Below are 26,512 nucleotides of genomic sequence, written 5' to 3' on the forward strand. Positions count from 1 at the left end.
ATAGGACAATCCCTTCCAATCCTTGGAAATGCTGCCTTGACTCCTAATCCTTTGTGCTGTGGAAGGGTTCTCAGGTGAAAACCAGAGTCATTTGTGGCATCCCACCAACACTCCTGCTGCTGACTACTATGGAAGGCTGTTCCTCTGCTAAATCTCTTGGCCCTTGCTAGCTCTCTGTCATATAGTTTAGTGGTCTAATCACTCTCTTCATTCAACAAGTATTTACCAAATACTTATATGTGCCTATTAGAGAGTCATTGCTTCATAAAACATGAATACCTATATTTCCTACATGAATAATGGAAAGCACCATATTAAATTATATTGAAAACACTAACTGTCATTCCTTTCAGATATCCAAGCAATTGTCTTCTCTAGCTTTTAACTATCTAACTTACTTATCAGGATTTATTTACTAATAACAAAAGGTTCGTAGTGATATACTTGCTTTTTTGATATATATATTTCTTTTCCATGCTGAGAGTTGAAATGATGGGCTGGTACAATCCAAGTTTGAGTCTTAATTGCCCTAAATGTTTATTGTTTAATACACAACCTAGAGATGTGATTTACTTGTGTGTATTCTACTCCTGATTTTTATACACATCAGGGAATTTCCATTCTAGTAACAGCTCCCAGAGAGGTTTAAACATTATAATTGTTCTGTTCACATTTTAAAGTTATGTTTTCCATCAAGCTGAGGACGACCAATATTACAAACCCAAGAGCATTTCACTGGCTTTTCCTGCCTAGCAGCATTTCCCTTTCATATAATAGAAACACAAACCATATTTCATGAAGAATTCTTCAATAATTCAGCAACATTTCTGGCACAGGGATGTATCATTTCAATAACCCTTAGCAGGTTGCTACAGAACAATGCACTACTTTATTTTAAAAATACATCAAGGTAGGCAATTTTACAGCAGTATGTTCTTTCTGCAGAACATAACTGTTTAGACCTAACAATACTGGACTATTCAGTTATCAAAGAAAAACACATACAACCCCCTTAAGTCGTTTTTTCCCCCATCTTTATTAGCAAATTGTGTTTGCTAGTAAAATTGGCAGGAACTAGCTTACTTTGATCAGATGACAATAGGATTCTAGCCCAGAATGAAACTTTACAGGAAAATTGAAGTAAGATGAAGCAAATCACTATCTTTTTCTGAAAAAACAAGTATGTCTCTATCTTATTGTACCAGACTACCAGTCAAATTAAATCACTCTGCTCACCACTTTTTCTTAACCCTACTGATAAAAGAAGATTGAAAATTATTTTGCTTTTGAGGTAGCCGCAATGAACAATTCTACTTTAGTGGAGGGGGAGGGAGAATCACACTTTTAGTACTATTCATGAGCTTTTATTTCTTCCTTTTTGAGAACTGTGGTTGCTTTTACAAATATGGAAAAGTTAAATGAGAAATGAGATAGAACTGAACAGATAAGATGACATACATATAAGAGGAAAATTGTTAAAAAAAAAAAAGCAGAGCTTTCAAAGCATTCTAGTTGGAATTCTGAGTATGTTCTCTCATGCGGGAGAAAAGCAAAGTTCTGTTTTATGAAAACCTACCTCTCACAGTTTGGTCCCACTCGGTTGATTAACTTTTCCATGGCTTCTTCTGTTTCCCTCAGTTTCTCTTGTAGCTGAGCAAGTTCATAATTGGCTAAAAATGAACAAGAATCCAATAGGCATAGGTAATTCTGTAAGCCCATTTCTGCAATATAATTGCTATGTTCTTCTATAATCTGGTTTGGGTTGGAAATTATAGGCAAGTAACAGAAAGGACTGGAGACATGTCAAGCTTATCAGAAGTGGTCCCTTATTTACTAATTCCAAAGGAATTAAATCAAAGGAAGGAATCAGAAATTTGAGGAGAACAGAAATTCCCTAAGAAGTATCTTTAAGTAAATAGCTAACAAGTTATGACTCGCTACATAGCAGGTCTAACACCTAGAATAGCAAATGTGTCACTAAAATGAAAGTGATGATATATTCAAGGGGAAAGGCAGGGGAACAGCCTTTTCTTTTTCCTTGGAACAAACCATTCCTGAGGCTAAGATACAACCTTGTCAGGTTCCTTAGGATGGACACTAAGTCTCCCCAAAAAACAATGCTTTCCTGAGGTCTTAAAATGATCTTAATCATGCAGGTACATGATATTAAACACCAATGGTAACATTTCTCTGAAGAAGGTGAAAACTGGACCATGAATCAAGAGAATTAAAAATATAATAACACAAGTTTTTAAATAACCCATAAATGAAATTAATGGCAGAGTTAGAAATGAAATACTATTTACTTCATAGATGCTATAGTTTTATTTATGCCTGGAATGCCTTGCTAGACAAATGAATTTAGATCTTCATAAAGAGAAGGACTATTTCAGGCACCCTTTAGCAATTCTGAAACACATCTTTATGTTATTAGCTAATGTTTGTAAAGTGCTTGGAAGGAAGGAAAAGTGCTACATAAGTGCTACATTGGGTTTTTTTTTTTAATTTTCTGTACAAAATCAGTCAACTGAAATGGAGGGACAAAAAGCAGATACAAAATGCCATTTCCATTATAATAAAAACAGCTGCTCTTATGTATTAATTTGATTTCCTTTCCCTGTTTAAGTGCATTATGAGATAGGTCTGTTACCCCTTACAGAGCCCATAAATCTTTTAAAAATTATTTTTGAGTATATTTCCATCAAGGCTAGTTAAACAATTAAACCTCCATTGAGGGTGTGAAAATATCACAGATTTCTTTCATAGCACTATTCTATGAATGTTTAAGGTTGGTAGAATGAAATTAGAGTGTAATATGAAGCTTTTCTCTTAAGAGATAATTCCTAAGATAAAACAATAAAATAGCACACTTATAAAAGAAAAGACAGGCAATGGTTGCTATTCTTTTGTTTCTCTTCACTAGTCTGCAGCATCTAAGCTCAAAATACTTCAATGGCTTCCCATTGCCTGTAGGATAAAGCCTAACTACCTTATTCTAGGCACTGTCAAAACATGTCCTTCATATCTGGCCCCAACTAACCCTTTCAACTTTTTTCTTTCATTTCTGCTCAATTTCTAGTCAAGTGGGTTTCTTTGCTCAGGATGCTCCTTCCACCCGGTATGGCTATCTCCTCTCTCTAGTTCACGCAAATTCTTAAAAGCCACTTTACATTTTATTTCCCCCATGACCGCATGAACTGGAAGGGACTTCTCCCATCTCCACTCCTGTGGCTCTTAAGGTTCATAACACTCCTTCAACACTGGCTACCATGTAGTTACTCATCTTTTCAAGTGTATATGTCTCCTCTCAACCAGTACAAGTTTCTTGTGTAGGCATGGTGTAGTGGACAGACTGAAACTTGAGACTAAGGCTCCAATGCCCATGACAAGCTCTGTGTTCCTGGACATGGCTCCACTCTCTCTGAACTTCAACTTCCTCATTTGCAAAAAGAGGATAATACTTGCTTCACTGGATGGCTGTGATGAAAACACTTTATAAATTTTAAAACACTTCATGAATTTTATAAATTTATAAACTATAAAAATGTGAACTATCGCTGTTTTAATACGCTAAAGCCTGGTACCATGACAGGGTTCAATCAGCACTGAGTGATAAAAATAAGAAACATTAGATGTTATTTAATCAGTTAAACTGATACTGATTAATGGGCTGACTTGATTGTTTCCTTCCTTGATTTTGTCCATCTGTAAAAGTGGGCTATCTATTAACAGCAGGTTTGAAACCTCCAAATTAATCACCCTTTTCAAATAAGAAGTCACGACTTGCTAATAAATTCAGGAATAACTCTTTGAGAAAGTGAAGTGACAGCAATCTGTTTTGTGTCCTTCTAGTCCGCAGGGATAATCTAATATCAATAGAGGCACTGTGCTTTCCCTTGGAGGATTCAGAGCTAAACTTCAAGAGATTGCAGGTAATGACAATTTTAGATTAATATGAAGCGTCCTTGGGGAAATGCCACCATTTCCTGTAGGTGGTAGCAGCATACTATCTCACCAGCCATATCACTGTTCAAGTTCCAAACATTTTTTTAGTTCACTTAGAAATGATACTTACTGATCTTCCTGTTTGGATTTCCATGTAAAGCAGTGGTAGATTTCCGTTCTTCTGCAGTGGTTTTCCCCTTGGAAGAGAGCTGAGAATTGAAGAGGTTACAAACTGTCACTGGTCAATCTAAAGCCCAAAGACACTGAACACAGTGTTATTAATGGGGGAAAAAAAAAGGAAGACCAGGGGGACCAATATTAAACCAGGAATCCAATTAAAATAGCAACATCATTAGAAGACACTTAAGAAGTTCCTCCCCTCTCTCTTCTAAAACAAGGTTTTAAAATCAGGGCAACTAACTGATGCGGGTAAAGAGGAGGGAGAAGTGGTGTGTTGGACTAAATCATCTTTAAGATCCCCTCAAGCACTAAATCCTGTGATCCTATGGGAAGTGTCATAAAGGAAAGGATTTTGAAAATTTTTTTCTCCTTATCCAAATTAGGGAAAAGAAAAGAGCATAAAGGAAATTTATAGGACATCCTTAGTGGTTTTCCTGCATGATCATTGTGAGAAAGCCTGACTGAAAGGAGCTGGAACCTTTCCTGCAGCTGACACAGCAATTGAAATATCTGTGATGGAGATGCCGACAATACACACTGCTGAATGGCCTCTGGACATGCAAAGATCCTGCTTGGAGGCTGAGTGTTATTTAGAAGGGTCCATTTTAAAGGGCACAAATGATCCCTCCAAGGAATTAGCAAATATCATGTTTTAGGTTTAGGTAAGGGGCATTTTGTCTTAGGCTAACTCTTGGGCATGCTGTGGACAATGAAATAAAATTAGCCCTCTCGGCTCCTGGGAAGAAAGGTACAATGTAATTACACAGTGGTGTTATTTCAATTATTACCTAGTCCCCATGTGGCTGTTTTTACTAAGAAAAAGGAACATGGAAAGCTCAAGGTCAGTTGGGGAAAATAACACGTTCTTCTAAGTCCTTTCTGAGGATCCTCCTTTTTAGAAAGAAAAAGATTGAGTGAAGTTCTATGCTCAGACACTTGTATATTCCTTCTAGTGAATCATAACAGGGAAAGCAAAAAGAAAAGAGATCTTGCCAGAGAGAAAAAGAGTTGTTTAGCTATGGCTAAGCATGTTTAGGACCTAACAGATGAATTCTGTGGACTCATTTTAGACTTTCAGATACCACGCGCAGGAAACCAGACAGAATTATTAGATCCACTGGGGGTGAAGGGAGGCATGGCGTGTCTCACAGTATGAAGCATCTCTTGATGTCAGATAAATTAAAATCAAAAGCAGAATCTCAGAATCAAGATCTGAGATCCCCTAGCAGCTGAACATTAGAGGGAATTTTTACCTCTTCTTGTCTGTTTGATGTAGAAGAAGGTATAAAGTTCTTAGAATAGAAAAACGTGTTTGTTTGCTACCTGATTCTGACCCCATGGAAATAATTTTTCTGACCCCTGATTATCTGTCAAATGGGTATAATGCTTCTATTAACTGTTTCTCAGGGTTGTTGTGAATATTTACATATGTATGTATGTATGGATTTCTCATTTCACCTGAGTACATCAGTCCTTCATTGGGCAGAATATGTAAACTCAGTAAACTCAGGCTTCTAAAGAACTTGTCACTAATTGCAATATTAGAGATTTGGTGATTTTTTAAAACCTGGCAGCCCCATACCACAATATAAATATTGAGACCAGAAAAGATGATACTATGCTCTTGATCTAAAAATGGATACCAGAAGAAGTATCCCACTGCTTTATTCCCCCCTTCGTTATCTGGCTTATCCGCTGAATGATTTTTGGAGGAAAAACAAGAGACTTTAAAAAAGAATTTTCTAAATAAAATTGAATTTTTCTCTAGATCTGTAATTTTATTAGTGTAGAGAACTCAGAGTGAGGAAATGTCCTTTACTAATGAAGAGAAGCAACTGTCCTGTATGTGAAAATCCTAGAGAGTGGTGTTGGGGATCTAGAAGTGATCTTCTTCTATGGGTCATATAGCCAGAATGAATCAGAAATTGGCACTGACTTAAAGTCTTCCTGACCATGAAATCATGCTCTAGCCACTACGTGATGAAAAGAAAAAAGACTCCAAGAGCCTGAATGTAACTGATTTCAATTAGCTTTCCTGATGTTAGGAAGGATGACATAGATTCCACTTACCTTAAACAGAATGTATAAGATGTAGAGAAGAATTCCAAAACCATAGATGGGAATAATCTGGCCCATAAGGCCTCTTCCACCACTACCTCCCACACTGCCACCAGATCCTTTGGTTTTTGCAATTGCCTCTGCAAGGTGAGATCTGGGGAAATGGGTGCCCGCAGTTGGGCCATCTGAAGGCATTTGGTGGTGCATCATTGGTGGAAATCGACCCATCTTTCCTGAGAAAAGAAATGAATCATCTTTTGTTCCTTCTGTTGCATTTGGTGAAAAGCTAATTTTCCAAAATATTTAATATTTTCAAACTATTACTCATGAATGCTCTGTATCTTGGTAAACAAGAACAAAAAAGACAACTTTCTCATAGTATCACCTGGATTGGCAAAAAACAGAAATTCGATGAGAGGCAACTGAGATATTCCCCAACTTTGTTCTTTTCATGTACTACCGACTTCCTCATACAGCTTTGGCAACATTCCCTATAGCGGGAAGACTCAAGATCCTGGAGGGGAACTCTGAGGGGCGTTTTCTTTTTGTCCTGGAGGTCAGGTGTACATATTTTGCCATTCCTGCTTCTTCTCTGAAAGCCAAATTTCTCTATTAACACTGATTTCAATCTGCCTTCGAAATAGGAAATTAGTTGACCTATCTGGCTATTGGATGTTAGGGTAGGGGACAAAAGTTTAATGGCATTTAGTAGTTTGGTTTAATGATAATTCTATTTAAAAGATGGAAGAAATAGCAAAGAGGAAATTCTATTCTGAATGTGGTTCTCCTTAACAGGAAAGATTTGATTGCTGGGGTGAAAATGATGGGAATATTTTGAGAAAATGAGCACTTTTCAGGGTCCATGAAGAGGAGAAAAGCTAGGTATAATCTGACATATTTTCTAGTTTTCAGAAAAATAAATTTCAAAGGACTCAGAGGAATGATGGATGGAATTCCATGTACTAAAATAAGGAAGTCAGTACAGAAGAGATAGAAAACTCTCAAGAATGAAATTCTAAAGATGCAAAGGGAAATAATTCCAACAAGAAAAAGAAATGGAATGGTCTGAAAAGCCTGATACAGATACACTAGGAACTAATCAACAAACTTAGATTTTTGAAGATGTGTACAAAAAAGATGGAAGCAAGGAGAGGGAACAAAGGATGAACACAAAAGTGTAACACGGCAACTGGAAGAACAGAGTTTGAAGAGCTGAAACTCAGAAGAAGCTAGGACTGGCAAGGAAATTGAATAAGGAAAAAAATGGTCTTGTTACATTTTGGAGAAAAGAGGAGTATTAAAGAGAAGGTAAGACCACAACTTGGAGATGACAATGATAACAAAAAGACAGAGTGATTCAGTTCCTGTTTAGTTTCTATTTTCTCTCCCACAGAAAATAATAATCTTTGAAAAAAAGAAAATAATAATCGTAGCACTGAAAGAACAGAACAAAAAAGGCTAATAGATAAATGATGCTCAAAATAAGTAAGGAGACTGAGAGAGCACCAAGTTGCCCTGGATGAATGCTAGTCTGGCCCAGATGTATAACATCTTTTGAGTGCTAAAAGAGCTGTTGGGTTGTGATGGCAGAATCACCATCAGGCATATCTGAAAGATGTGGAAAACCCCAGCCATCAAAGGACTAATGAAGGGCAGAGGTTGTTCTGATTTTCTAAAAGAAAAAAAAAGTAAAATAGAATCTGCAAACTATCATCAGAGAGCCTAGCTTGGACTCCTGGGGAAATTTTTAAACAGATCATGAAAGAGAAGAAAAGTGCTTACAAAAATCCAACATGCCTTCATCAGGAAGAGGTCATGCTAGACTAATCCTATTTCTTTTTTCTGACAGAGCTACAAAACAGGCAGATCAGAAGAATGATATAGTTTGTTTAGATTGTAGCAAAAAATTTGACAAAGTATGTTATACTTTTCTCATGTGGGCTATGTGGTAGTACAAACCAGTGGTTAAGAAGTGATTGAATGGACAGACCCAAAGAACAGTCATTGATGGTGAGTGTCTGTTGAACTATTGTCCTATAGTCTTTGAGATAATATGTTTCCAAAGGGACTGGCAGTACCAGGACATTTTCCAACTGGCTTTATATGATGTGTAAGTGAAATACAAATCAAGTCAACAAGCATTTATAAAGTGCTTACTATCTGCCAGTCACTATGCTAAGAGCAAAATACATATGGAAAGAAGAATATAGATATGATGACTAGAGCCACAACAAATCCACATCTGTTCTCTGTCACATTAATCTTTTGTAGCCATTGATTTTGGCATCTTTAGTTAGTGCTGGAGGTTTCAGAGATAGATTCACAATGTAGTGTCCAGGACTCTGGTGCTGACATGCAACTATAACAAAAAATAAACAAAAAGTCCTACATTGCTCACCAGACCCCTATTAAAATGCCCGTGGTCCTCTCCTGATTTGCTGGGGGAAAGGACGTTTATAAGATAATAAACTTTTGAGTTGATTCCAATGTGGCTTGGTTCTTAGGTAGACTGAAGAAACAGGAAAAAGACTTCATCTTGAAATGGCGTTTTTGCTTTGCGGGGGTTTTACAGCTATAAAGTGAGAAGATTGTAATAAGAGATACTTGCATCTAAAGCTCATTGGTTGTATTATGCTTATGTATTATGCTTATGTATCTCATCTAATTTGAGAGGTAGCATGGCACAGTAGGTAGAGAGTCAATCTCAGAGTCTAACTTTTATAGTCTCTATGGCCACATGTAAGTCACTTAACTCCTCTGCATGTCAATTCAGAACGTGAGGTCCGAGGGAATGTTAATATGAATCAATTGAAGAGAACTGCTTATGAGGTCGGGCTTGATGAATAACGCTGGATACAGAGCCTAGGGTTTAAGTCTGGCTCACGATGACCCTTGAGCGAGGAATACTATTCAATCACTCCACATATCAAGGAGGGGCTCACCAGCCTGCAATAGCTGTAAGACTGTCCTCTCATATGAGAGACTGCAGGATACCTGCTCCATTAAAACATACCCCTCCTGTAGAAACTATTGCAACAGACTCCATATGGGTTTTCTTGCTATTGTTTTTCCTGCTCCATCTCCCAATCTATCCTTCATACTCTTGTTAGACTAATATTTCTTATGGAACTATTGAGTTATCTCATAAAATAAAACCAAAACTATAATGGTTTCCTATTATCTGCCAAAAACAGTTTAAACTCTTTTGGTTGGCATTCAAGATCCTCCATAATCTGGTACCACCCTATCTTTCCATTCTTATTTCACATACTTCTTATGCACATCACATTGACAAAATTAAGGTACTCTCTGACCCCAGAAAATGGTCTTGAATTTCCTTTCACATAAATCCCTATACCTGGAATGAGACTAGATGAGAGATTTAAAGCTGGAAAGGACCTCAGAGATCATCCAGTTCAACCTTTTCATGCCCTTATTAGATTCTTTTCAAAGTCCTCCTGAATTCCTAATCAGTCTGGAAACCCTAACCTCAGGGTTATTCTTGGAATCATACTCAGGTTTTTCATAATTCATTTAATACACACACAATACCCATTATAAACACTTTAGTTCAGAATGCCATTTTAGATATGTATAATTATGTGTTGTGCTTACCAACAAACTTATCTTAAATGCTTCCTAGACTGTGAGATCTAGATGAGAAGGGACCATGTCTTACCTAAGCTTTGCATCTTCCCCAATGCCCAACACAATACTCTGCATACAGCAGGTATTTTACAAGATTTTTCATCTTGTCAGATAAGTTTAATGTACACTGAAGAAGCAAGAAAGATGATAGGAAGTAGGACCACGGGGACCTGAATGCTAGCCTTATTCTTTGGTGTTAGTGATTATGCCTCTATAGAACTGTGAAGCATGTTTTATTGGTTCATTACACAGTACCATGTTGACCTTCAAAAATGTCTAACTTATACCCAGAAGTCCAGCAGTGGATTGGTAAGCTTTGGTTCATTAGGTTGTGGCTGTTCTAATTAATTTTTTTAAAAGCATTTTTAGAATGAAATATGAAATTCATTTTACTTTAGTAAAAGCACAATCTTTAAAGTCACAATATAAAGCAAAAAATAAAAAAATAAAGAAAGATCAAAGCAACACAGTGTTTTCTAATGACAAATTGTGCATTTATGGAACAGCTGAATGCTTAAAAATCTAAAAAAGATAATTTTTGAGCACCTACTATGTCCAGAGCACTGGAAGAGATCCTGGAGTAAGGCATAGGAGAGAAACAAAAAGAATAGAAAGCACTGTATACAATTCCCACATGGGCTACCACTTTTTAATAACAAACTATTCTATTGACTCATGAAAGGCATTAGCATGGTCCAACAAAAGCTACAGATTGCCATTCAGGAGATCTGTTTTTTAATCCCTATTCTTTAACTTTCTAGGTAGATGTGACCTATCTAGACAAATCACTTTCCCTCTCTGGAACCCGGAATTCTTATCAATAAAATGATGATGAGATGAACAATATCTGCCATCAACTCCATTTTTGTATTAACTGAACGTCCTGGTGCTAAATAGTTGCAAAGCAGTAGAGTCCTGTTAGCTATGATCAATCAAACAATTCTTGGAAGATACACTACTTTGAAACTTCATTTCTTTTTGTGATAAAGTGCTCAGAAACATAGGCAGTTTTGTCTGGATTTTACAAAATCTTTATGATATAATTGTGGGGAAAAATGATATGACAGCAATTAAGTGGTTGAATGATCAGTCCCAAAGAGTATTGATTAAGGAAACAATGTAAACACGCAGGATGGTCTTTAGTGGCAAGTCTCAAAGTTCTGTCCTCAACCAAACTTCATTCACCACTTTCATTTTAGAATGAAAATTTAGAAGATTTAGATCAAGATGTAGATGGCATACATATTAAAGCGTGGGATGACACAAAATTGGGAGAGATGATTCATACAATGAATGAAGATCTGAATTCAAAAAATCTTGATAAGCTGAATGACGTGTCTAGTCTTACATGAACGTGCAAGTTATTTGAGGGCAGGGATAGTTTTTTTATTTTGTCCTCATGAGACTTCAAAACAGTGCCTCACACGCAGGAGAAATTTAAGAATTGCTTGGGAAGTGAACTGAATAGAAAACATAGAGATGTAAGTATAAGTCTGCACAGTTCAACTATACAAGTAAAGAATGGGTGAGATGTGGCTGAATATCAATGTATGTAAAAAGAACTGGAGGTTTTAGTTTAATCTTGGGAGTTTAAATTGCAAGCTTACTATGAGACCCTGGTATAGAGAAAACTTCAACGATTTCAGTACAGCTGAAACAAAACAAGGGAGGGGACAGTTCTACTATCTGTTGTCATTTACAGAGTGCTATGTTGGGCTCTGAGTGCCACAGTTTTTTTTTTTTTTTTTTTTTTGGTTTGTTTTTGTTTTATTATTAGCTTTTTATTTATTTATTTTTTAAATGCCCAAGTAGCTTTTATTAGTACTGTGGGACCTCAGGATCTTTTTTTTTTTTTTTTTTTTTGAGTACCACAGTTTAATAACAAGAGGGATCTGAAACATATATAAGGACTGGTTTAAGTGGGAATCTTTAGCACAAGTAAAAGAAAGCTTGCCTCAGGAACCAGAGGATTGAGTGTGCATGTTTCTGTTCTGTTTTTTCCCTTGCCCTCAGGATAAATGGAGGCCTTTCTCTAGAATTTTTAAATGTTTCATGGCAATCAGTTCAACACTCAGGCTCTCCATCATACACTCCTTGCTCTTTACATGACTGGCCTACTTCCATTTCAGGTACAGAAGAATACATGCCAATGACAAATATTTACTCACTCAAAACACTGAATAGGTTTTTATGAACATCTATCATGTGAACATAGTTCATTTTCCCCCTAGCCTTCATTAACAATTCATTCAATATTTATATAAATCTTCCAAATCCACCAAACTATCAAGACTTTCTGGGGCCACAGAATAAAGTTCCTGTTCTCCAGGAGTTCAGAATGCTGTTGGGAGACCAAATATACACATATAAAACCTTTACACAAATGTGCAAAGTAATATGTAAGTCTTGTGTGTACTCGAATGATATAAATAACAAGTAATATAGGGGTCCGATTCAACAAACACTTAGGAAGACACCATGCAAGACACTGGAGTCACTGTGATCATGTTTAATTTCTCTGATTACATTAGTCCCTGCTCACGGTTTATATTTTTCTTCTGATCCTACTATAAACTGCTATTTCATATGACTCTGTTGATGTGTGTTTGTACAGACCTCAGGGTAGTTCAAAGAACACAAATGACTGATCAGGAAGCTTGAGCGTAAGAAGAGAAGAGCCAGATCAGGCTTGGCACCCAGGCCAATTGTTAGGCCAAGTAGGAGGTGGGAAAAATTTCAGCTTTGCCATAAATAGTGGTGTGATCCTGGGCAAGCCATTTTCTTCTGTATTCTCTTGTTTTCTCATCTGAGTCTGGTGATCTCAATGTCTCTTCCAGGGACTAAAATTCTATGACTCCATGAATCATTGAAGACTTCTGAGCAGGGAATGGCCTATTCAAATATATAATGTAATTACTCTTACATACATACATACATACATACATATACATATATATATGTAAAATCTATTTTAGGGAGGAAGGCTGGAGACCAGGGGATCAGTTAGATAGCTACTGTAGGAATTCAGATGTGAAGGAATGAGGGCAGTGACCCTGGAAACTAAAAGGGACAGATCTGGGGACCAATATAGTGAATTACCAATACTATTGTTGGATTAGATGTGGGTTCAAAAATGCCTCCAAAATTAAGTCAGAGAACGGAAGGAAAGCCATGCTGTTTAAAATCATGAAAAAGAAACTAGTGACAGTGTAATCATTTGAAGAAAAAAACACAGCTGCAATCAAGTGAAATATTGGATACATATTTGTGGCTGATTTCATCTGTTCAGATGCTGATGGATACTACTAGATGAGGTGGCAAGAATAAGCAACATAAATTGGCAAATGCATTATTAGATCTGATGAAAAGGAGGTTGAAATAAGTACATGAGTCAAAATGTAGCTCTTAAAAGAGGGGATATTTGGAGAGGATGCAGAGAAAGCTAGTATGGATCACTCACTAAAGAGGAGATAACTAGAGTGTTATTAGAAGGTACCAGAGGGACGTCGAATTTTCCAGTTTAGATCTTTGAAAAGTAGGAGGTCACTGGTGAACTTTGAGAATGCACTTCATGCCTACAACATTTTCATCAATCCTAAATCTTTCAAGGCCTGACACCAGTGACTAACTCTAAAAATAAATCCTACTTTTTAAAGAGTAAACTTCCGCTATGTAAAACTGTTACTTATATGATATTACAAGAATCACACAGAACATGGCACAGAAGGGCAGTGATAAACAGCAGTATGTGAAATACCATATTGATGAAATCGTGGATACCTCATTCACTTGTTGAAAAAAAATTATTCAACATCAATATATATAAAGGCATTGTGCAGGTAATGGGGGAAATACAAAGTTTAGATTAGAAGCTGACTCTGTCACTGTGCTTACAATTTAGTAGGGTAATAAAACAGATACAAATGATTATAATATATAGTGTTATACACATAGTATAAAACAAACTGCCATGTGAAGTCCTGGGAAAATGTTTTTTAAAAAGAGATGAGTATGAATATAAAAGGCAAAAAGGAGGAAGGAGACTTAACAATGGGAGTAAAAGCAGAGAGGTGGGTATGTATGGGATATATTCAAGGACAAGCATATAGTTCAGTCTGACGGTAGTATTGAGTGCATGAAAGGTTGTATTATGTGGTAAGGCTGGAAAAGTAGCTTGATATCAAGGTCTTGGATTAAAGGCAACGAAGTCTGATCTTGACCGAGTCAAGAGAGAGCACCACCTAAGAATCTCTGAGCAGAGGAATGATATGACATATGTAAGAAAAATCATCCTGGCAATATAAAGAATTATAATTAGGGTAAAATTGACCAGAGTTCTAATTTCCCCCCACCCCCAAAAAGGAAAACTTATATAAACAAAGCAGATGAACAGATGACAGTCCTCCCTTGGCAAGTCTCCTTAGTGGCAGCCTGGTGAGTCCCAGGATGTCTGTATTCCTATGTTGGGGCAATCTCTCCTCATCCATGAAAGATATGAGGGGATGTTTCATACTTCTTGCCTTATGTACTAAAATAGCTAATTATGGCTCCAGCAAAATGAACGATGGATTAGAGGACAGAAGTTGTAGTGGGAAGCCCTGTTTGGGGGCAGTTGTAATAGTATCAGGAGGAAATAACGAAGACAGTTCATATTCATTAGGGTGGCAACAGAGATGAATATACTGCAGAGTATGGGTCTTGATACTCTCAATATTACTGCCCGATTTTCTCCTTTCTCAATACATTCATGGACTATCTCCCCATTTTTTATTTGGTTTTGGTGGGTGAATGCCAATTGTCTTAATTTTTTCTCCAGATTTCCCTCTTTACTCTTGAATTTTCAGGTTTCACCTAACATAGGGCTTGGACAGGTCAAATGGAAAGGAAAAGAGTCAAAGATAAGCCAAAGCTAACATTTATATAGCACTGCAAAGTTTGTCAATATTTTCTTCACAACCATTCTATGACATACACAGTGCAAGTAATATTATCCTCATTTTACAGATGGGAAAACTGAGGTTCAGCCAGATGACTTGCCCATGTTCACACAACTGGAATCTAAGTCTCTTCAAATTCTCAGTTCAGTGCTCTTCACACTAAAACCGAGTTCCTTTTCTGATATTATGAACATGGGAGCCCAGGTAATGGTGGAGTCAGAGACAGAAATAATCGAGTTAAAAGGAATATCATTAGAGATTACAAGATTGCTTAATTCACATGATCTTAAGTTCCTTTCAGAATCTCTATGAACATATATTCAACTCAACAAATGTTTAGTGAATAGATCTGATAGGCAACGTGTTATGCTAGGCACTTAATGTACTGTCCCAGGTCATTCAGAATGACGTTTTCCTTCCATCTTTGGCTTTTAGTTTAAGAAAATAAATGTCTTTTCTCTCTCCCCTCCCCCCCCACCCCAAAGCTGGCTTAAAATAAAAGTAACCCAAAGGAAAGAAAACAATGAGAATCAATGCTTCGGACTATATATTGAGATACACCAATAGTGAAGGACATGTATGTGTGTGTGTGTGTGTGTGTGTGTGTGTGTGTACTTAAGAATTCTATAAAGTGGAATTTGACTAAATCCTAATTGTTTATTGAAAGCCTTTTCTACATTTTGGTTTATTTAATTATTAAAATTTCACTTAGTGTATCACTGGAGACTCACTACACATCTAATGGATTTTAGAAAGCAAAGCACTACTTTCTCATTGTTAAAAAAAAAAAAAATAGCACAGTTCCTGCTGCTAACAAAAGGCTAGCAATGTTAACCAAAGAGCTTTCTAAAAGCAACATTAAGCAGTCTGTAACACTTCATTCTCAGGACAACTCAATCTATAAAGAACTGTATGTATTTATAACTCTAATTGCTGTAGTTCAAGCAAGGTTTGATGGGTCTTGAAGTAAGCTTCTCTCTGGAAAAGGTAGGTAATTTTGGAAGCAAAATTGGGCCACAATCATGATGGATCACTGGACTTTTACCACTTCTTCCTGCAGAGCTCTCCCCATTTCTGTGCCTCCCTCCATTATTCTCATCCCTTTTCTATTTTCACGTTAGACTACACTGACTTCAAAGACCATCTTGTAATTCAATAACAAATCCTTATTAAGAAACTATTGTTCAGGATGTAAACTCATGATGGTAGGGGCTGTTTTGTCTGTGTCCCCAGCTACCAGCTGCACAGGACCTTGAAAAAGTTGTCTACATCCCTCCCTTGTCTTCAGTCAAATGAGACAGTGTATTTCCTTCTTAGCTTTCTATGTGACAACTTTCTTGCTGTGCCTCACTAGACACTCCAATACCCTGTCTCTGTGTCTTTGTTGGGTTCCTTCCCCAAGCTGAGAATGCCCCTTCTCATCTCTGCCTCCTAATTCCCTTCCAGACTTGGCCCAAGTGCTGACTTCTGCACAAGAACTTTCCTGGACCTTTGGCTGTGTGTACCTTCCTCACACAAGTGCACGTCTTCTTCCTGTTAAGATTATGAGATCCCTAGGAACAAGGACTGTTTTTACCTTTTTCTCTGTAAACCCAATCTAGCAGAGTGTTTAAAAAGCATTGCTTTGGTGTTTTATAAATCCTTAACTGCCACAGTATTCTAGCTGTTGAATTGAATATTCATAGCACTGTATTAGATGATTCTGAGAATAGTAGGACTTTTTAATATGGCAGTCTAAGGAGAATAATAGTGTCTTGAAGGTGGAGAGATTATAACACATATACAGTTAAGTCTGTTAGTTAACACTAAAGGCTTACTATTTGCCAGTCACTGTATTAAGCACTAGATTAACAAAGCAGAATGTGAGAAAGGCAAAGGAGTAATTCAAAGTACTTAAGAAAATTTAAGGGAAAGAACCCTTTCAGCTGAGTAATCAGATGGTAACTAATTGGATTTCAAAATGTTTCTCAATGGCAAAAATAATATTTACTGGAAGTAGGGAAAAATAGAAACAGGAAACCAAGAGATGGGAGTGAGATCTAGATTGGCTGTAAAATGCAAGAAAGGGATAAAATAGAATAAAAGCAGTTTCTCTGGCCTCCTTTAAACCTCAGCTAAAATCCTATCTTCTGCAAGAAGCTTTTCCCATTCTCAATGCTAGCTTGATCACACATCATTGTTTGCATGCTCTCTGTCCCCTCCTTTAGGCTGTGCGTTTCTTGAGAACAGGAACCTTTACATTTCTTCATATTCCCATTTAACCCAGTCTTGGCACACAAGTACTTAATTTTTTCTTGACTTACAAGGCAGGTAAAACCATGGACCTTAAGTAGCAGTTTAAGGAATTTATGTTATCCCATGTGTAATAGAGAGCCACCAAAGGTTTTTAGGGCAAGGAAATGATTAGAGTCCTGCAATAGGAAGGTTATTCTGGCTGCTGCTGCTGTAGACTATAATACATGAAGACAAGAGAAAAATAAATTAGCTCTTAAGTAGGAAGTAATAAAGGCTTGAGATAGTAAAGTGATAGTGGAAAAGAATGAGTTAAGGAAACAAAGATCCAAGGGTTGGGGCTGAATTTTTGTGGTTGAGAAAATGTCATCCATAGCTAGGTAAGGATGTACCTTTGGCTAGTCATAGGCTGGGTACTGTTAATTCTTTATTAATTAAAAGGATAATAGAATGAAGAATACAAACTAGGCTCAGCTGCAGAAGTCCTAGATCCATTTACTATGTTATGTGTTCTTGGGTGTCATCCTTCTTCCAGTAGGTGTATACTTGCACTATCTCAAGTTTCTTAATTTTTTTCCTAAAGGTATCAAGTACTGGGTCTACAAACAAGAGGTATGTCCAGCTTGGAAACCAGTACAATCTTCAGTATATTCCAGAATTTTCTTTTTATTACATGTTTAGAATTCCTTCTTTTGGTAGAAGACTGGACTAGGTTTCTAAAGTCTTTTCCAGCTCAGAGATTCAGTTAAATCATTTGACCAAGATCTATTTGTGGAAAAGTCTGCAAAGCTTTGCAATTATAGTCCCTATTGATTGTATTTCCCTGAAATGTCTCTTTACAGTGTGAGTTTATCAGGGACAGGATTTAATTTAACCAATTTCAACAGCTGACCATCTATCATTCAAGATTGATTTTTGCCTAGATTACGACACTTTTGTAATCAATAAATTACAAAAGGAAAATTCATACTGCTATCAATGGTTTCAGAATTCTAAAAAACAGCTCGAGTTCTGTGAAGGCAAGAACCATGTCTAATCTACACTTTAAATTCCCTCTGGCACTCAGCACAGAACCCCCCCTCTCAACTGGGTGTTCAACAGTGTTTGTTCAAGTGAAGTGAACTCAACCCAATGGAAATTCAAACAACTGACTTAGAGGGAAAAAAAAGGTAAAAAAATAGTCCTGGATGAAACTTCACAGCTTTGGTTCACTATCTTTGAATTTACTGCTTTAACAAAATAAATAGCAAGCACTTAAGCCTTCAAAAAATTGTTGGGTTTGGTCCTAAAGGGAAAAAAGCCAAATAGTTTTTTAAAATGTTTCCCCCTACATTTTAATGGTGCAGATTTCTAAACAATTTATATCATTATCACATTACCATAAAAACATACCCATATTTCATATCTATTCTAACCTGAAATGTTTTCTATTCATACCTAATTATGTTTTTCAAATGTTTAAGATTAGGCCAATGTAATCATACTATGAACAAATCACAGAACTTTAAAAACTGAAAGATTCTCTCAAGGGACCATACTTGGCAAGGTTTTTTGTCCACCTTAAAACCTGACCATTGTAACAGCCAAGGATTCAACATTTCCTAGTTAAGTAATTATCTGCTTTTCCCATAGGATCTCTAGTAAGGGGGTAATTCAACACCTCTCACTTGTTCCATCGTCAGATAGTTTCAAATGTTGACTTTTTCCTCAGATTGGGGCAAAATCTGCTTCTTCTTCCATCCACCTACTCTTGCCCTCTGGACCAAGGAGAACAAATCTGCCATCTTCTTTATAAAGAAAAGGTTTTAATCAGGAAGAGTCCTCCTATCACATATGCTTTTAGAATGATTCATCTGACATAATCCCTGTATGCTCTATCAGTGTGAATTATTAAATGTAACCTACAGTGTACCAAGGAAAAAGGATTAACAGAAAAGCGTTTGTCAAATGAGGCAAATTAAAGCCTACTTTGCACAGCTGCATTTCAAAATGATTATTAGAACCTTCAAATTGTGGCACAGGCAAAAAAAAAAAAAGTGGCTTAAAAATGACTGAGGCAGTGAGAGGGTGGTATTGAAGTTGATATTAAAAAAAAAAAAAAAGGCAAACAACATTGATTCAAGTCAACTTTATTTCACATAAAGAGACCATGGGACACATAAGACAAGCACCGAAGCCCTAGAAATGCTCAGGTATAAGAGACACTGGGGTTGGGAGTGGGCGTGGGGCTGGATGATTTGAAGCAAAGCAGGAGAAACTGATTTTTAATATACACATATACATTTCTTTTATGCATATGCATATATATGAAAATCTCCAGCCAAAAGCAAGCTCCACACAAGACAGGGAAGGAAGGGCAAGCAAGCAGCCAGCATGTGCGGGGGGCTGAGGGAGGGCCGGGCAGGGTGGCAGGCAAGCAGGGAGGATGGAGTGAGGCAGAAGCGGTGCTCAGGTCCCTTCAGTGGATCCTTAAGCAACTGCAATGGCTGCGTCCTGAAAAAGGTAAAGAGACCTGGGTTTGATGGCGGGCTCAGACTGGCTGCTAGGCTGGAGCCTCTACCGGGGCCAGTTTCCTTCTCCCCGGGGCCAGGATCCACAGCCGCCAGATGCTCTAGTGACTTGCCTCCGCCCACCGCAGGCCCTGTCCGAGGTCCTACAAGTCTGACCGCGGGCAGGTCCCTTCGAGTCTCAGTTTCCTCACCTAACGAAGGGGGAGGACTAGACCCAGCTTCTTAAACCGCAGTGCGCGCCGTGGAAGGGCTCTCAGAACTATAACTTGTCACCACTAAATTGGGGATTGTTGAAACTTTATTTCCACTGGTAGGTTGTCGAAATGACCGAAGATGACTTTATCCTCCTAATTCCCAATGGGGAAATGAATTGTTCAGAGCATTCTTTTAGAATAACTTCAAAAAACCCAAATATGAGGGAGTGGGTAAAAATATATACTGTTATTTCCCCGGAGTCCCGCAAAAATTTCTCGGCCGAAAAGAGCTCGCAAGTGGAAAAGGTTTAAGAAGCCGCGGCCTAAATGACTCGGAGGTCCCCACTGCTGCCACTCGGACCAGACGAGGCTTTGTGTCCGGCTGTCCAGGAGCAGCCCTTCAGGCCCCCACCCCCGAGTCCAGCCCCCTAACAGCCTCCTCTATATCTACACTGTTGGCCCTCAGCTTTGCCCAGGGCCTTCCCCTTTAGACTGGAAGCTCCCTGAGAACGGGCTCTCCTACGCGGTTCACAGCAGGTGTTTAATAAAGACCTACTAACGGCCTCTGGAAGGGTTTAAAAACTCTGACTCAGCTGGTACTCCCGGTCTAGGGAACGGCTCTTCGAGCGTAGGAGTCCGCGGATCTAACGGCCGGCTGGCGGCGGCGCCGCCCAGAGCGAGCCTAAGTTTCCCCAAGAGGAGAAGGCAGGCGCCGGGCGCGGGAGTCTCTTCCCGGTCTCTCCCTCTCCCCCTCCCCCTCCCCAGATCCGGGCTCCAACCCCCGTGGCGGCTGCCCCTCCGACCCGCCCTCGGGACCCCCGGAGCGGAGCGGCCTCTTACCCGAGGACGGCTCCGGCCTCCTCCCGCAGGACAGGAAGGCCTTGGGCAGCAGCAGGGAGACACACAGCACGAAGCCCGATACCATGGCCACCTTTCGTAAGGCGGGGTAAGCCATGGTCGTGCTCGGCAGTCAGACCCGCATCAGCCCCGACCCTGCCTGTCCCGACACCACCACCGGAAGCGGAAGCCCGGCAACGGCTCACGGCGTGCGTGAGCCCTTTCCCGTTGCCTCACTCTTGGGCCCACAAGATGGCGGCACGACGGAGCGTCGAGAGGGACAGAATTCTTCGAGACGCGCCGCGGGCGGGGAGCGGGGAACGGGGAGATCTGTTGGCCTGGGAGGGCGGGAGGGAAGGGCGAGAGGCTCGGGCATGAACTCAGAACCGCCGCCAGGGGGCGTCCAGAGCCAGGGAGCCAGCGCGTGCTGAGAGCGAGGGAAATCTTACAGGAAAGCTTGGGGGCATTTTCATAATGACGAAGGTGATGAGATGTCCCCCCCATCTCCATCCCAGCGCGCATTTATATGCCGTTTTAGGCTGGAAAAGTGCTTCACAAACATGGTCTCACTCCACTCCCACAACAACCCCTATTTTACAGAGGAGGAAACTGAGGCAGAAATGAAGCGACTTGCCCAGGATCACACAGCTGAAAAGCACCTGAGGCTGGATTTGAACTCAGTTCTTCCTGAATTAAGTCCTTCGCTCTATCCATTGTCCCAAATCCCACCTCGGACACAAAAGAGTTGCAGAACAGGTGAAAAAGTGCTGGGTCTGCCTCAGTTTCCTCATCTGTAAAATGGGGGTAATAACGACCCCTACTTTCCAGGGTTGCCTTGGGGCTTTTGCAAACCTTGAAATATTGGATAAGTGCAAATTATGACAATAACTTTTTGAGGGGAGGGGAGTGTCTAAAGCTCTGACGTCATTGAGTAAGGGACTTGGGAGGGAGGAGACTCTCCGAGCAGATCAGCACCTTCCCTGCAACTTACGGTCTTGGAGAATTGCCACTTGCCCAGCACGTGTCAGGAACCAGACTCTGAACCCTCGTGTTAACGGAGTTACCGGGAGCCACTGTCCGACAAAGAATAGTTTTTGCTCAGAGCATCAGTTCTCATGTCTATTAACCAAATTCCAGTTTGCACATGCAAACAAAACCCCTTTGCATCCTAGCATGGTATAATCAGGATTGTTTTATGGACGATGCAGTGATCCCTCAAGTAATCCCGTCGGCCCCATTTTACAGATAAAGAAACCGAGGATTATACTGACTTGGCAGTCAGAGAACCTGCATCCGATCCCAGCTTTGCTATTGATTGTGGGTTAAATCTTTTAATTTCTTTGACCCTCAGTTACCGGATCTGCAAAATATGGAGCTTGGACTGCCTTATCTCTAAAACTCCCCCAATCTGCCCTTAATCTATGATTCTATGACCAGTAATGAATCCCGGATCTCTGGCTCAGTTCGTCGTTCTCCGAGTCTCTCCACGGCCAGTATCTCCTCTGAGCTCCACAGCATCCGTACCTATGCTCCGGGAATCTTCCCAAGGGTGGTGTAATAATGAAATGTGTTCTGGACTTTGGGCAGAAGGTCAAGGGTCTATTTCTAATTAGTCATTGACTCCTGAGTAGCCTTAGACAAATCACTTAACCTGGCTAGGCTTACCAGCTGTAAAATTCAGGAGATGAGTCAATCTCTAAGCTTCCTTTAAATTTAAAATCCCCCACGGTACAGTGGAAAGAACTTGCGTCCCAGTCCTCTCCTTGGTACTCATAATTTTGCGTAGACCTCTCTGAGCCTTGATTCTTCGTTTGTAAAATGGAGATAAAAGTTACACTATCTAGAAGAGGGCTTCTTAAATTTATTTTTTTACTTGTGAGCCCTTTTTGCCCAAGAAATTTTTATGTGACTCTAGATTTATAACATAATATATATGTTTACATAAAACATAAGCAGACAAATCAAACATTTACTGCTAATAAATCATAATTTGGTGACCCCCACATTCAGTTACACAACCCCATATGAGGTCATGAGTCACAATTTAAGAAGATTTGATCTAGAACACAGGCAGTATTATAAGAAACATATTCTGTAAATAGAAATGTAAAGAAATGTGAATTGTTATTAATGATGTGACCATGTGTCCCAAGGGGTTGATTCCTCATGTGAAAAACTGTATAAGGAGTGGTCTGGAGGAGAAAAATATAGATGAAGATGAATAAAAACTGATTAAACATCATCAGATCAAATCATCAGATCTTTATCATCAGACGGAACAAGGACTCCAAGCCTTCCAGGGGTCTGGAGAGAGGTCTTGCAGAAGGATACTGCATCCACATGTCCCCAGAGGAATGGAATCTTGGGGTACAATGAAGGAGCCATGAGTCTCAAGGAGAAATGAAGCATGGAGTCCCAATATGAAGGAGCAAGATTTGCACACTGTCCTTTCCTGGTACTATGAGTTATATGGACAGTATAAGAGGAAAGAAACAAGTATTTATTAAGTTTATCTATTATGTGCCAAGCATCGTGTTAAGGGTTTTATAAATATTATTTCATTTGATCATTACAATCACCTTGGAAAGTAGGTGCTATTATTATCCCTATTTTACAGCTGGGGATAATAATAGCTTCGGGATAATAATAGCTTCCTTTCCTTTCCTTTCCCTTTCCCTTCCCTTTCCTTTCCCTTTCTCCTTCCCTCCTTCCCTCCCTCCCTGCCTTTTTTCTTTCTCCCTTTCTTTCTTTCTCTTCCTTCTTTTCTTTTTCCTTCTTTCCTTCTTTCTTTCCTTCTTTCCTTCTTTCTTTCTTCCTCCCTCCCTCCTTCCCTCCCTCCCTCCCTTCTTCCCTTCCTCCCTTCCTTCCTTCCTTCCCTTCCTCCCTCCCATCTTCCTTCCCTTCCTCCTTCCTCCCTCCCTTCCTCCCTTCCTCCCTTCTTCCCTTCCTCCCTTCCTCCCTTTCTCCCTTCCTTCCTTCCTTCCTTCCTTTCTTCCTTCCTTCCTTCCTTCCTTCCTTCCTTCCTTTCTCCCTCCCTCCCTTCCTCCCTCCCTCCCTTCTTCCTCTTCCTCTTCGTCTTCCTCTCCCTCTCTCTCTCTCTCTCTCTCTCTCTCTCTCTCTCTCTCTCTCTCTCTCTTTCTTTCTCTCTCTCTCTCTCTCTCCTTCTCTCTCATATAAAACATTTTCTGTATTTAACATCTAGTCAGACCGATTGCTTGACCAGGCAATTTGTGAATCCTTTCGGAGGTGGCAAATTAAGGTAGATATGAAAGTATATGGCGGCTAGGTGGTTCGGTGAATAGAACTCCAAGCTTGGAGTCAAGAAGACCTGACTTCAAATTCACCCTCAGATACTACATGTGTGACTCTGGACAAGTCACTTAACTCTGCCTCAATTTCCTCATTTGTAAAAATGAGCCGGAGAAGAAAATGGCAAACCACTCTAGTGTCTCTCCAAGAAAACCCCAGATGGGGTCGTGGAGATCTGGACAGGACCAAATAAACAGACTGAAGTGTCTGAAGTCTCTCTGGCTAGAGGCATGACCTAGAGAGATTTTGTGAGAAGCACTCCCAGAGGAGGGACACTCTTATGTCAGGGCTACATTAATAACACTAACAGGCCTTCCCTGCCCCAGGTTTCTCTATTTGTGTTAATGACATCTGGGCGGTTAACCTTTGTGTCATCTTTGAACTCTCCTTTCTCACAAATCCCAATCAATCACTGTGGCTGATGTTTCTTCTCCGATTGCTCTCTGGTCTGTCCCTCCTTTTCTACCGATACCAGTCATCCAAGGGCCTGAGCTCAGCACAGGAAGCATTGGTTCCCTCTTTGCATCCACCAATGGTACTCTCTGGAATTAAAGCTTACTTTGTCATCTCTCAATACTAACTTCTTTCAAAGGCAATCTCATATCCCTCCTCCAGGAAGCTGTCCTCACTCAATTCTTTTCTTAGCTACCTGGAGACAGGTACCTGTCTGTACCATTCATTTGGCTTTCTATTCTAACTTCTCTTTCCATGTGTTCTTAACTGGACTGTGAGCTTCAGGAAGGTTGAGGCTGGACTTCCCACATCTCTTTATTGATGGTTCTTAGGCAATATTTCTCAATAATAGTGACTCCATTTCTGGAACATATGTTTTCTTCATAACAGCTCTGGGATGTAAGCAGCTTGAATCCCTCCCTTTTATAAATGGCACAATTGAACCTCACTGAAAGGAAATCATTTGCCCAAGGTCACACAACTAGTACATGGTGGAGTAGAATCAATAACCAAGGTCTTCTGGATCCCAGAACAACTCACTCCTTTATATCAGGTGGAACATTTGTTGATACCATTTTTCTTTCCTGCTCTTGTTATAGGATATATAACTCATATCCTAATTCTGTATGATGGGGAATGAATAGGTATAAGTCTACAGTCTCCCCAATCCTGTAGTCCCATGCAATTCCACGGATTGCAAGCCCTCACTATTTTCAGACCTAAAAGGAGGCAGGGCTATCTATGTCTTTTTAATTAAAAGCTTCTGAACATTTCAAGTGCATGTTCATTCATCTAGTCATTTATTCATTGACATATTCATTCAATGATTCATTTAATAACAATCAATCAACAAGTGTGTGTTAAATGTCTACTATGTTCCAGGCACTAAGACAAAAAATATCTTAAAAATCAAACAATCTTTGTTCAAATAGGGAGAAATATTTATAGCATGAATGTAAATGTAAAGGATAAATACAAATGGAGGCGAATTAAATACAATGTAGCTTGGGAGGAAGAGAACTATCAATACAGAGATTAGGAAAGGTTTTATATAAAAGGCAATTTTTGCGTTGGGAGGGATATAAAGGTTCTTTCTACAACCTGGGGGATCCTTACTACTCATGAACATCAGCCCAATGGGCTTGCAAGTGATTTTATATCAGGAGAACAATGACCTATTGCGTTTAAGAAGACTCAATAAACCTTCTACAGACAGAGGTTTTGGCTTTGAAATAGTTCCTTACTGACGAGTTCTAAGGCTTTGTGGATAGATTTCAACAAATGCCCACTAACATATTCTGACAAGCACTAAGTTGGCCGTTGCCAGCCAACAATGGTAGCAGAGCCAGCCAACTATGAGTTCATTGTCCATTACTGGCTAGAGATGAATAAGGTGGACGTTAATGCTGTAGTCCTCATGAATCCCATTCCACAGTGACACCCAAGCAAGGAGTAAAGTTGATCTATGACACAACGAAGCTGGGTCACTCATACAAGCAAGTTCAGTTGCGAGTCTTCCGCCAGAGGGGATGCCCTTAGCAGCTGCAAAAAAAAGTAGCATTATTTCAATTCTCCTTCCCCTGACTGTCCTTCTTCCTGGGGGGGCAAGGACAGCTCCAGGAAAAAGTTGGTTTGTAAGACAGGATTTAGCACAAAAAGAAGTACAGAAAGGGAGGCAAACAAATGGCAATTTTGTTAGTACTATATTACATTTAACTTGTACAGATTTGAAGATACATTTGAGAAAAACTAAACAGTATATAACTGACTTCATGGTTTTATATACAATCCTTTTGTGTGTCTTTATGTTGAAATGTGCAGGGTTGTTGTTGTTTCTTCAGTTCATAATATGAAGTTGTAATTTCATTGAGTTGAAGAACATTTACACGGAGGAGAATCCAAAGGATTCTTCCAAAGGAAGAATCAGTATCTTTCCTGTAACATGTAGTGTTGGACACTTGCCTAGAGTACCGGGAGCTTAACTAGCTTTATTAGGGTCAAACCATCAGTGTGTGTTAGAAGTGGGGACTCAAATAAATCTTCCTGTCTCTGAAGCTGGATCTCTATTACAACATGCTGCCTCATAAATTCATAATAATAAAAAGAATTTAAAAAGAAGTGACTCGGGTCATAAGAAGGCTATGAGATGCTGGAGAACTCAAGTCTTGCTCCCCAAGGCCAGCCAATTGTTAAGAAAATGGCTGAAGCT

At 39.3% G+C, this 26,512-nt stretch overlaps 1 protein-coding gene across 2 annotated transcripts in view; it reads right to left on the reverse strand.

The window, feature by feature from the left end:
* The window catches only part of RIC3 (RIC3 acetylcholine receptor chaperone), a 39,033-nt gene extending 18,229 nt beyond the window's left edge, over positions 1 to 20,804 (reverse strand). The window contains exons 1-4 of one of the 2 annotated variants that reach the window (XM_051963968.1): positions 20,545 to 20,804; positions 6,196 to 6,416; positions 4,076 to 4,154; positions 1,577 to 1,670 (exon numbers count right to left, since the gene is read on the reverse strand). In XM_051963968.1, the coding sequence (XP_051819928.1) occupies positions 1,577 to 1,670; positions 4,076 to 4,154; positions 6,196 to 6,416; positions 20,545 to 20,659 (509 nt within the window). In that variant the 5' untranslated portion in view covers positions 20,660 to 20,804. Of the gene's footprint in view, positions 1 to 1,576; positions 1,671 to 4,075; positions 4,155 to 6,195; positions 6,417 to 19,113; positions 19,494 to 20,544 lie in introns of those variants that run through there. The other variant, XR_007948020.1, reaches the window with a different exon arrangement.
* Positions 20,805 to 26,512: the final 5,708 nt, after the last annotated feature.

The sequence above is a fragment of the Antechinus flavipes genome, chromosome 6 (genome assembly GCF_016432865.1).
Source record: "Antechinus flavipes isolate AdamAnt ecotype Samford, QLD, Australia chromosome 6, AdamAnt_v2, whole genome shotgun sequence".
In the NCBI taxonomy this organism is placed as follows: domain Eukaryota; kingdom Metazoa; phylum Chordata; class Mammalia; order Dasyuromorphia; family Dasyuridae; genus Antechinus; species Antechinus flavipes.